Source organism: Heterodontus francisci, chromosome 30 (genome assembly GCF_036365525.1).
Source record: "Heterodontus francisci isolate sHetFra1 chromosome 30, sHetFra1.hap1, whole genome shotgun sequence".
Lineage (NCBI taxonomy): Eukaryota > Metazoa > Chordata > Chondrichthyes > Heterodontiformes > Heterodontidae > Heterodontus > Heterodontus francisci.
This window is the reverse complement of record NC_090400.1, coordinates 10,116,353-10,128,949: the sequence shown is the minus strand read 5'-3', so window position 1 is coordinate 10,128,949 and position 12,597 is coordinate 10,116,353. Positions and strand designations below refer to the sequence as shown.

The 12,597-nt window shown below is 44.3% G+C and overlaps 1 protein-coding gene across 2 annotated transcripts in view; it reads right to left on the bottom strand.

Moving 5' to 3' along the window:
- Positions 1-11,841, bottom strand: part of LOC137346569 (sphingosine-1-phosphate transporter SPNS2-like) — a 106,410-nt gene extending 94,569 nt beyond the window's left edge. For both annotated transcript variants that reach the window (XM_068010083.1, XM_068010082.1), the window contains exon 1: positions 11,505-11,841. In XM_068010083.1, coding sequence (XP_067866184.1) covers positions 11,505-11,730 — 226 coding nt within the window. In that variant the 5' untranslated portion in view covers positions 11,731-11,841. The remainder of the gene's footprint in view (positions 1-11,504) is intronic.
- Positions 11,842-12,597: the final 756 nt, after the last annotated feature.

Here is a 12,597-nt window from a genome sequence, read left to right as displayed (position 1 = left end):
TGGGGACTCCACTCAAAGTGCTTCCACTTCTTACCCTTTGCCCCCACCACCCCTAGTCAGAGCCCCACATGCTGCCTTGTGTCCTGATGGCAGAGCCTGCCACTGTACAGGGATAGGTGGGGCAGTCTTTGGAGGGGCCTTCACAGGCTCCAAAACCCAGAGGACGTTGGTCAAGAGCAGTTCAGTAGTCAGAGCAGGGGTCAGAGTAGCCTGCCTCTACCTCTGCTGAAGTCACAGGGGTTACACTCAGTGTAGGGAAAGGAAGGGTAAAGATTTGTAATTGTACAAGGGTATGTACGTGGTATCCTCCTGCAGGTCCAAACCTCACTGCAGCGCAATGTGCAGAGTGCAATACACCATGGCCATTCTGGAGCCCCTGGCTGGTGCATAGTGAAGGAGGCCTCCAGATCTGTCCGGGCACCTGGAGCACATCTTCAGCATGCTGATGTCTTGTTCAGTGGCACATCTGGTTGTCATATGGCTTTTAATATTTCACTCCTGGGTCTGACTGGTTGGGTTCCTCAAGCGCGTCACCAGCCATGTTTAAGTGGATATCCCTCGTCTTCAAGCAGCCAACCGGTAATTCTGCTGCAAGGTGCAAAGAGATTAGGCAGGGAGCTGCCTGGGAATCTCACCTGCATAGAGATCTCTTCGTGGGTGCACACAAGCCACACACTGACAGAGTGGAAACCCTGTGGTTGATGAATACTCCCAGATGATCTGGGGTGCCATAATTACCATATGTGTGTAGTCCATGATGCCCTGCAGCTGTGGGAAGACAGCCAGAGCCGCAAACCCGAGCGTCTGCTCTCGCTGACTGGCATCAATGGTGGCAAAGTTGACATAATTGTCTGCCCTGGCAAACAAGCCATCGGTTGGTTACCTGTCTTATGCATTTCTGTGCTGCTGACTGCAAGATCCTGCAAATGTCTCTGGCAGAGCCCTGGAAGGAGCCAAAGAAGTTGAGGGTGGTGGTGATTTCGATAGCCACTGATCAAACGTGGCCGCCAGATCCGTTTGGTGGCAAGTCTTTTCCCAGCAGGCTGCAAATGTCTGTCGTCAGCTGATGTGAGACCCTGAGCCTCCTTAGACACTGGTGTTCAGACACCTCGAGGCAGCTTATCCTCTACCTGTCCAGCCTGTGTTGCGATATTGCCTCCTGCGAACTGCCCTTCCGCTCTCCTGCATAGCAGCAGATCTGCGAGGAGCAGGCAGTTGCTGCTCCTGCTGCTCCTTCAGTTGATGCTGCAGGTCATCTTAGTCCTCGTCTGAGGTCCCAAGTAAAACAGCACTGTCAATTTCAACACTATTAAGTTCGCCTCCTCCTCCCACACACCCCCCCCCTCCCCACCCCCCCCCCCCGTCCTCGCTGTCAAACATACGCGCTCCTGCACATTAAAATTCATCCAGTGAGGGAGGAGTTGAATTCCTATGGTGTACCTTGTTAATAAGCACTAAAAATGGGTATTTTTATTCCACTTATGGGAAAAAAATTCTCGCCTCATTTGCATTATTTATGCAGGTATTGGGACCAACTCGTTCCCCATTCAGCCTTGAAATCAGTAATGATCTGGTAACAGTATACCCAACGGCTCGTTAGTTGTGCAAATAGAAACACATTTAAAAATAACAACTCAGGGAAAAGCCAAAGTGCAGAATATCTTTTCTGTAAATCAACAGTTTCAGGATAGGCCAAGTATTGGCAATGCTTACATTTACATTTAATTATGTAATATTCAGAGTGCCACTAAGGTGTATTATATTCCTAATAGAGTTGCCAACTCTGGTTGGACATATTCCTGGAGGTTTCATCACATGACCTTCCACTTTCAACTGTCCCAGCCCCGGCACTGGTCACCCAACATGTCTATCATCGCTGCGTACCGCCTTGGCTACCCAACTGAATGAATCCTGAATGGCCTACTCCTGTTCCTATCTTTCCTGTTTGGGTTTCTGTACTGAACAGCACTACAGACAGTGTCTCCCAGAAACTGAGTGTTATGTGCAGGAGGAAATGTCATGCTCTCTCAAGACAGGAACGGATAAGCTGTGAAGTACAAAACTGACACCATAAATATGCCTTGTGGAAATTCACTCTGCAGCAGTAGGAGGTGCTGTATTGAGTTGAGATTAAGGGGCACATTGTTGAGACTGTATAGCTAAAGCTTTATTTTATCCCTAGCCTCAACTGTAACTGTTCCAGTAAATCTCCACACTACCAGCGGGTGCCCAAAATAGAAGTGTTTAATTCCTCACCTTAGAGATAGAGAGTCTAAAAATTCACCCCCAAAAATACATGAAACAATCTGACAGTAACATGCAGTAAAACTAAAGATCTTTGCACCCTGTGCGTTTACACATTCCAGCTATTTTTACTGCTCGTCACATTAGACACAACAGAAAAATGCTTAATTGGAGAGAGTCACTCTGGACTGCCTCAAGAACAAGCTTTTTTAAGTGGTCAATTAGGTGGATTAATTGTGAAAAATGTGAATTTACACTTCACAATAACTGAAGTAGAGCAGACCGGAAATGCACCAATATTCAAAATGTCCAAAGTCTTAGAGGCACACAACGTAGGTCCAAACTACTGACAGGTAAACACTCTGCTGGGAGCCCAGCTGGGGTAATGGCACTACACTGCACAGGGTATCCTTAAGATGGACAACAATTCAGTTGCTTCACATTGTCATTTCAAATAGTGGAACAAAATGTAATTTTGATACAGTATTAATCTTGCTTTAGTATTGGGGGGAATTGTTCGATAGCCTCTAGCTGTGGAAAAACAACTTTAATTTTGCTCTCTCTTAAACTGCAATCAAACAATGGTAGGAGGTGCAGTCATGTAGCTGTTGACACTGGACTAATAATTACAGAAAACACAAGTTCCAATCCTACCATGGCAGTTTGAGAATTTGAATTCAGTTTTTTTTAAAAACTTGTTTCAGTAAAAGGGAGCACGAAGTTTGTTATAAAAACCCAACTGGTTCACTAATGCCCTTTAGGGAAAGAAACCTGCTGTCCTTACCTGGCCTGGGGCTATAGGTGACTCCAGTCACACACCAAAAATGGTGACTCTTAACTACTGTCTGAAGTGGCCTAAGAAGCCGCAGAGTTGTATCTAACTGTTCAAGGAGAACCACCACCATCCTCGCAGGGCAACTAGGGATGGGTAATAAATGCCAGCCTTACCAGCGACACCTACATCCCTGGGATGAATTAAAAAGGAAACGATTTGTAAATGGAGTTTGAGGAGGCATCACACTGAATAAGGTGTTGCCTTTTCAAGTATCACAGACAATATTCCTTTCTTTGATGAGTACATAATTATTTATTCACAAGAAAAAAAAATCAGTTTGTGTTATCCTAAGGAGTTAAGGGGCATTTTATGGTTCCCTGTGATTGGTTTTGAATATTGTATTGGCTGCGAATGTACTACATTCTTTAGCGTCAGTATAGAGCCCACACAGCTCAGGCAAGCTGCACATTTCAGCTCCCAATATAACCTGGCAAACTGGCTCGAACACCTGCTACTGCACAGGTTTAACACCACCACTGGTGTCCTTCAGGCTTCTCACACTGAGGCAGGTCCTTCTAATATTAGGTTATGGGTAGTTTTGTGCCAGAGACTTTGAACTGGGCATCTCTGTCAGCTGGAACAAGTCCAAAGAACAGAAGTGGCATTCCAGTGCTCTCTCCCCTCTCTATATCCTCATGCCACTAAGACTAGAAGTAATTGTTACTTGACAAAAAGGTATCTGCAAATACCCAAAGAGCATTTAGTAACCAAATCGTTAAAAAGACCTGTGAAGGCTTTAACTTAACATTTAAAAACATAAATACAAGGACAACCAGCCTGAAAGCCATCTAAAATGGATGGACAATCTGACAAGTCCAGGACTAGAAGAGGCCATTTATTCTTCAACAGATTTGTCGAGCTGAGGAATTAGAATTGGTCTTAATGTTCGAGGATAGAGACTGAATGTAATCACCCAGTTTCCCGTGCCCCATCACTGTCTAATGAACCCCTGCTGGAGCTTTAAGTGTGTGGTTGCTGGTCAAGAACAGAATTGGCTGTGATGCCCTTCATGGTGGAATATCTTGCCAACACTCACTCCTTAGAATTGAACAAGAGAGCTACTCAGCGAGGTGTTACACAACTGCGGATACACAGTAAGAGAGGAGGGAAAAAAAATTAACAAGTCTAGAGATACCCCAGTAAAGATGGATCAACTGTGTTCAAGATCATTTATATACAGAGAACGAGTACAGAACCAGTTATATGTAGCAAACATCTGCTTATAAAGCTACCCATCGCAACTATCTGTGGACAGATCACTTAAGCATCTGAGTTGGTTGTTGCTGAGATGTTTGATTGCAGCTAAGAATGGAAGTATAAAATATTCCAAAACTTGTAAAATGTATTTAAATCAGAAGCATCTTCTTGCACATCACACGTCAGGTGGATGACCTGTCAAAAGGTACCCTGACCTACATTTCTCAATCTGGCCTAGCCTGTTGTCACTTTTGTTCATTGCCTGATGCCCTGCTGGGATAGTTTGTGTCATAGTTTGCTGAGAAAGCAATGATTGAAGGCTAAGTGGTCTTCAGTTCTACTGGAGTTATCTCGTGGCTCCCGTCAATGTCCTAGTGAACAATTACAGATAGAGTCCTAGAAGCAGGTTACATGTCCCCTCCCTACTAGAGCACCATGTATGATTTGGGGGGACATGAAGAGGCAAAGGGCAAATAATGTAAAACAAATTAAGGAATTTAGCTAGCACACGGGGATTTAGTGTCTCTTCCCACCTGTGTCTTTGATTTAAACCCAACCCACATTACTGGAATAGAATGGAAAATAACATTCTGGAATTCAGTATATGAGTCATTTGAGACATGACAAATGGTAATGGATAGAGATTGGATTGCTCCGATTGGTTAACAACTCCAATATTATTGTATGATGCAATTCCAGTTTGTAGAAGTTGACGAGACGGATTTTGGTCTTTTTTGTCCGGTAATTCATATGTTCCTATTGAATCTATTCTTCAATGCATCTCAGATCCTAAGTGAAATGATTTGACCAACACAATGAGCACAAGACCACATCACAGAACTGGCCATAAGATTAGCAGTAATTGTCAACCTCACAGAGAAAACACAGAATTAATTGATACTGGAGAAATATATACTGTCACAGTAGGACATGCTCTTCTGAGTTTGTTTCTAAGGTTGGGACAGAGTCAATGGAGTTTTACTGCGCATTTATGTACCTCTCTAGCAGTGGTAACACCACAAAAACAGATTAGATGGTTATTTATCTCATTGCTGTTTGTGGGACCTTGCTGTGCACAAATTGGCTCTTACATCAGTGACTACATTTCAAAAGTACCTTATTGGCTGGAAAGCACTTCAGGATGTTCTGAGTGTTAACTGTATATTAATTGTTTAATTGTATTCAGGTGGTGGGCATTAACTGGGGATTCACTTGTGCTCCTATGTATAGGAGCAGACTGAAACTGTGGTTGTTGGGTTTGGAGGTGCATGTCTGTAATATGTGTCTCTGTAAATAACAGCTTATAAGTGTGTAAAGATTAGGCTCCAGTTTTATCCTTCAGCACCTAGTTATCTGAAATTGAACACTGAAGTCATGAAAAACTATAGAAATTGAAGTCAACTCTGGGTACCAAAGCTGGTTCACTTTTCAAGGTTAACATCCTTAGTCTTGTTAATGAAAGACTTGCATTTATATAACACCTTTCACAACCACAGGATGTCTCAAAACACTTTACAATCAATGAAGTACTTTTGAAGTGTAGTCACCTTTGTAAAATAGGAAATGCAGCAGCCAATTTGTGCATAGCAAGCTCCCACAAACAGCAATGTGATAATGACCAAATTATCTCTTTTTGTGATGTTGGTTGAGTCAGAAATATTGGCCAGGAGACCTCACCTGCTCTTCTTTGAAATAGTGGTCATGGGATCTTTTATGTCCACCTGCGAGGGCAGATGGGGCCTTGGTTAAGCATCTCACCTGAAAGAGAGCATTTCCAACAGTGCAGAAATCCCTCAGTACTGGAGCGGGATTTTAACCCACAATGTTCTGACTCAGAGATGAGAGTGCTACCCACTGAGCCACAGATATCACATAAACACAAAACTATCTCTTTCCTTCTCTCTTTCTCTTCACAAGTAACAGGTTAATCTTGAGCAGTAATTCCATTTTCTCTCAACAATAACCTACTTCCTTACTCGTCCATGTAACAATTCAGTGCAAGGCCCACATGACGATTGTGTGGCTGGAATGCAGGAACTGCTTCTGAAATTACTCATTCTTCTCACAATCGCACGCTCACTTACGTATCAAACTCACTTACTGCTGCCACAGTCCAGTCTGCACGCCTGGCATCATCCAGAGGGCAGAGGCCAAAGACAACAACAGGAACATCACTCATTGTTGAAAAATGTATTCACTTCACAGGGTTCACTTATCTTTATTGCCCTAATCTACTTATTGACCTCCTGCTCAATATCAGGTTTAGTACCTAAATGTAACTGATTGATTCAAAATGAAGAAGTGATGAACAGATCAGTGCGATCATCATTAATGGTCATTTTGAGTAGCGCTTTCCCATTACTTCTCTTCCAATTGCATCCTTTCACCTCGGACACAGGGCTCCCGCAGAACACAATCCAGGTGATAATTTTTCATGGATGAAGTTTGACAGCAGCCCCATTTCTGCCCCCATCACATCAACTTTCCAGGACAGTAATCAGAAGTGGCTGATTTCCCCCTCCCGGCCTAGAGACTGAACCCATTTGTGGCCACTCCAGATGACGTCAACTAATTCACTATAAACCAGGCATCAAATTGGGCCCTTGCTGATTTGTACAGTTCAGTTCCACACTGGGTTGTGTATTTAACCAACGGACTCAGCCACTGAATCAAGATCACCTCAAGCAGCTTTCAATTAAATGAATAGGGGAGAAATGTCTAAAAACTTATTTTGCCTACAGCTACTGAATCTATTGCAGCTACAGGACAATCCAAAAAAATCATACACATCTTCTCACTCACATGTAAATGTTCACACTAGAACTGTCAGTCCCACACACACTCACAAACACACACACGCTGACAGATAACCTCACACTCACATACAAGCATATATACTCACACACATTCACCAGCCTATCAGTGAATGATTACTGCCCCTGCAATGACGTTCTTCACAGGTTTATTCAGCAATGGTTCCATATATCACTTAGCTTAAAAAGACAAAGAATTAGAACCATTCTCTGTGTCCAACTGCTCTGCTTTCAAACCTGAACAACTGAAAGCTCGACTCAGCTTGCTCTTTACAATCAATGCATTGTTAGAAAGAGCTGGTTTTTCACCTGCACTCATATTGTAATAACATTGTTTCAGAACAAACTACTAACATAGCTCAACTAACACTGGAGAGGGATCTACATTTACCCCTCTCCCCACCAGTGAAATAAACAGTTACCCCACTCCCCACCTGTGAAATATACAATTACCCCCTCCCCACCTGTGAAATATACAATTACCCCTCTCCCCACCAATGAAATACACAATTAACCCCCTCCCCACCTGTAAAATACACAATTACCCCTCTTCCCACCTGTGAAATATACAATTACCCCTCTCCCCACCAATGAAATACACAATTAACCCCCTCCCCACCAGTGAAATACACAATTACCCCCTCCCCACATGTAAACTAAACAATTACCCCCTCTCCCCACCTGTAAAATATACAATTACCCCCCTCCCCACCTGTACAATACACAATTACCCCCTCCCCACCTGTAAAATACACAATTACCCCCCTCCCCACCAGTGAAATATACAATTATCCCCCTCCCCACCAGTGAAATATACAATTACCCCCTCCCCACCTGTAAAATACACAATTACCCCCCTCCCCACCTGTAAAATATACAATTACCCCCCTCCCCACCAGTGAAATATACAATTACCCTCTCCCCACCTGTAAAATACACAATTACCCCCCTCCCCACCTGTAAAATATACAATTACCCCCCTCCCCACCAGTGAAATATACAATTACCCCCTCCCCACCTGTACAATACACAATTACCCCCTCCCCACCTGTAAAATATACAATTACCCCTCTCCCCACCTGTAAAATATACAATTACCCCCCTCCCCACCAGTGAAATATACAATTACCCCCCTCCCCACCTGTACAATACACAATTACCCCCTCCCCACCTGTAAAATACACAATTACCCCCTCCCCACCTGTACAATACACAATTACCCCCCTCCCCACCAGTGAAATATACAATTACCCTCTCCCCACCTGTGAAATAAACAATTACCCTTTTCCCACCTGTGAAATATACAATTACCCCCTCCCCACCTGTAAAATACACAATTACCCCCTCCCCACCTGTACAATACACAATTACCCCCTCCCCACCTGTAAAATACACAATTACCCCCTCCCCACCTGTACAATACACAATTACCCCCTCCCCACCTGTAAAATACACAATTACCCCCTCCCCACCTGTCCAATACACAATTACCCCCTCCCCACCTGTAAAATACACAATTACCCCCTCCCCACCTGTACAATACACAATTACCCCCCTCCCCACCTGTGAAATATACAATTACCCTTTTCCCACCTGTGAAATATACAATTACCCCCTCCCCACCTGTGAAATATACAATTACCTCCTCTCCTCAGCTATGAAATATCTAATTGCGTGAACACCATGGGTACATTATACATTTACACAACCGCTCATCTTTTAAGAGCCTGTAACTATGGTGCTTGGTAATGGAAATTAGAACAGCTGTTTTCAGCTTGTACCACTTTGGGACATGGATGCATTTTCATCTATAAACTTCTCTTCCTGCTTGAAAATATTTATTTTATGAAGATATCGATTTTTAAGTTAATGAATAATATTCCTCATCCCCAAGCTACTCATTTAACAACCTTTGCAGACCAATTCACAATGATCCACCCCTTCAAAGATCTTGATGATGATGAAGATTTGACTGGATACCCAATTCAGCCAATTTAAACAAACAATTTTATGATACATTTTGTCTGTGGTTTAATTGCTTGAACAATGCTTCAGATATCTCGCACATTAGTATATTTACATGTGCACGATGTACTGCCTTGACCCTGAAGCCAGCGTATATCCACAATGCATTTTGACGTGCTTGCTTTAAGACACTTGGGCCACCCGACAGAAGCAAACCCTCTGTTAAGTTGTTCAAACAGACTTGGTCACTGTGGATGCAGCGCCTGCACTGAATCTATACAACCTACAGACCCTGTCATACACCTGATAGTCTGTGCCTACCAAACACCTCATAAAGTGTCTATGCCAGTTTTGAGAGAGACCATAACACAACAAGCACAGTAAAGGCAAGATATAGACCTAGGTTTTGCTGGAGCAGATCATATCATGACATACACCATTAGCTACACTTTTTCCTTCAACCTTCAGTTCAAAAAAGCTTTGCCCTGTAAAATTCTGGAAGTGTGAGCTGATAACAGCACAGCGAGGGCAACTGGAAGCTTAGTGAATGATGGACCCTACAGTCTATCTCCTTAACCAATGAGATCCAAGGATAGGGAAAGAATTAGAGGAATGACAGGGAAGGAATTGGAGTGAAATTGGGTACAGAAAAAGAAATAAAGTGAGGGGAAGAAAAGATTGGATTAAGAGGGATAAAACAGAAAGGAAAAGGAAAATATTTTTGCAATTAAACTTTTAAAACGTTTAGGAACAATTTACTGCCTGTAGGAATGAACCGTCACGGTTTCAGTTGTTCCCTTTCAGGGCTGGAGAGGGTCAATGAGATTACAGGAAAATAAATCTCCTCCTTAAAAAGATCCTTACGCTGTCAGTTCCAATCCTAACTTTCTGCGGCAAGTTCAATTGTCAATTAAGATACAAATTTAGCAACTCAAAACTCACAGGGAGGTTGAGGGTGAGCTGCTGTATTGACAAGGCAAACATAAATTGGTCAGCAAATTGTGCCGATTTTGCAATTCCCGAGGTATCTCATCCTCGCCACAAGTTACTGGACGATTTACTCATTAATAATGGTGTGCCCATTAAACTCGCTGTTTGTTTGGCAGCAATATAGCGTTTAGGATAGTTATATGGTGCCAGTCGATCCCTTTAAACAGGTTCAGAACTGGACCCCGGCACATCCTGTAATAAGGGCACAAAGAAACTGGTCTTAAAAGGGATGGTAGCTCAGGTTTAATAATTAATGAGGGAATACAAACAATGTCCAGTGTTTTCACCCAGTGATGGTAGTTTACAGTTAATGCTGGCAGTTTACAGCTAGTGATGGCACTGTATTTAAATGACTTCTCAAAGGTCCCTGTATATCTTCCATTTCAGTGTCTATGATGAATCAGGATGATATTAAGATGGGGAATCCAACTAGAATTCATCCACTTGTCAATATTAACCCTGAGTAACCAATCGTCTGACACAGCAATCACCAGCTCCTTTTCCCCTCGAGGTTGAGTTTCTGTAAAATGTAAACACTTGGACGGAGACTGAACTAAAACAAACAAAAAAATTCACCCAGCCCATCGGATTTATGGAATACCTGTTGGGCTCCTCGGAGCTGTTTGTAAATAAGGATACACTGAAAATTAGTGATTGAAAAGAGAAATAACAGTCGTATCGCTGGTACTGAGCATCCACTGGCCAGGCCATAATATTCACCCTCCTCCTGTAATAACCACATGTTTGTCACCAGCAAGTTAGTAGCGAATTAACGCTGCAGACTTGGCCATGTTGAAGTCTGGTTTATTGTTACTGGGTGAGGGGGTAGCTGATGTTAACTGGAGACTGGAAGCAGGTAATTCTTACAGGAGGTGGTACCTCAATTGGTGCTTTTAGAAAACCTGATCCAGACACGGACTAAAATCGGTTCCAAAGGAGCATTTTGGGCCAGTTTTATTTACACGTCGTGTGGTGACTTGACAGGTCTTTGCATCAATGTAAGATGCCTGGTACAACCTGGGGGTGAGTCGCTCTCAGCTGCTCAGGGAACTGGGGAGGGGGACATGGTGAACTGGTTACTCCTTGCATTGGCACTGCCTGTGGGCACCTGTTGTGTGACTGTGCCCCTGACCACCCCGTTTGGCTGGATTCAGGGATCAAGCTGAAGCGACTGGCACCGAGGAGGGGCTGATCCAGAGATCCCGGCGGGGGAGCCACATGCAGCCCTCAGCATGAAGACATGAAGCACAAGGGCAACTTGGAGCCCCGAATGGGGGGAAAACATCCCCGGAGTGTGGAAACGCAGACATTTCCAGTGTGTGTGTGTTTTTTAAAGGCACACTCCAGCTTTAAATGAGAAGGAGCTGCTGAGCTGCCAGCACACGGGACGTTGCCTGTTTAAGAGCAGGTGCACAAGTTCTCCTTGGCAGTGCCAGGGAATCTCTCCGTCTCTGCCTTACCTGCCACCGTGTAGCGGTCCATGTAATTCACCACATAGCCCAAGCTCAGCGCCCCCGCCGCCATGTGAGGGCGCAACCTGGACAGAGCCCGGAATTTCTCCGCCGGACTGGACGGCGCATCGGCGGCGCTGCGGGTGGCGGTGCCGTTCAGAGTGTGGATCTCCTGGGAGGAGCCGGAGCCGGAGCCGGAGAGCGGGCACTCCGAGGTCTCCTTCTCCACACACATCTCACCAGCGGGCGGGGGCTGCACCGGAGCAGGAGCCGCTGAACCGGCCTGGAGATTTCAGTGGAAGTGAGGCGGAGAGTCCGAGACACTGAGGCAGATACAGAGGGTGTGGAGAGAAAACTGCAACAAGCCCCTCCTTCAAAAGGCAGCGTGTGGCTGTCCCCAGAAACACTGCACACATTGACATTCACAGCAGCTCCTTCACACACCAACTCCCCCTCCAATGAGGATCCAACACCTTTTTACTGCCCCCCTCCCATTAGAACCCAGACACAGCGAGAAGCTTTTGACTTCTTTAAAATGGTCTTGCCCTGGATTGCCTCCCCGCTCCAGCCTGGATTCTGTCTCGGCAACAGGGATTTCGGCTTGTTGGTGGGCCCCACCAAGTCTTAAATAAGCCCTAAATACGGTTGTGAAATAAAGATAAGGAACATGAAGATCGCCTTATCCCGCGATCTGGAAGATGTGGATATAAAATCTACACAGAAGCATCTGCGCAAGATTCCTTTCGAAATCTCCCTCGCACCGATTCCGCATTCTCTCATCTTTAATTTAAAATGGTAAATAATCCAGTTTATTCGGCGCTCAGGCTGTCTCAGTTATCTGATCTCATTCAATTCGTTAGCAATTCTTAATGTACATAGTTTGTAAAAAAAAAACACACATAGAAAGGGCGCACAATATAAATATTGTGCGATTTCCGATTTTTAGAATTAGTTTTCCTCATTTTCTAAGAGCACTTGTGAGTTTCGGGGTGGAGGGGGTGGAAGTTGCTGAAATAACATTGCTTTTCCCGTGAGAAACTGAGGCTAAAGGTTCAGTTTCACCCCGAAGGGCGGAGACCCAGAAATTATTCAGAAATACTGA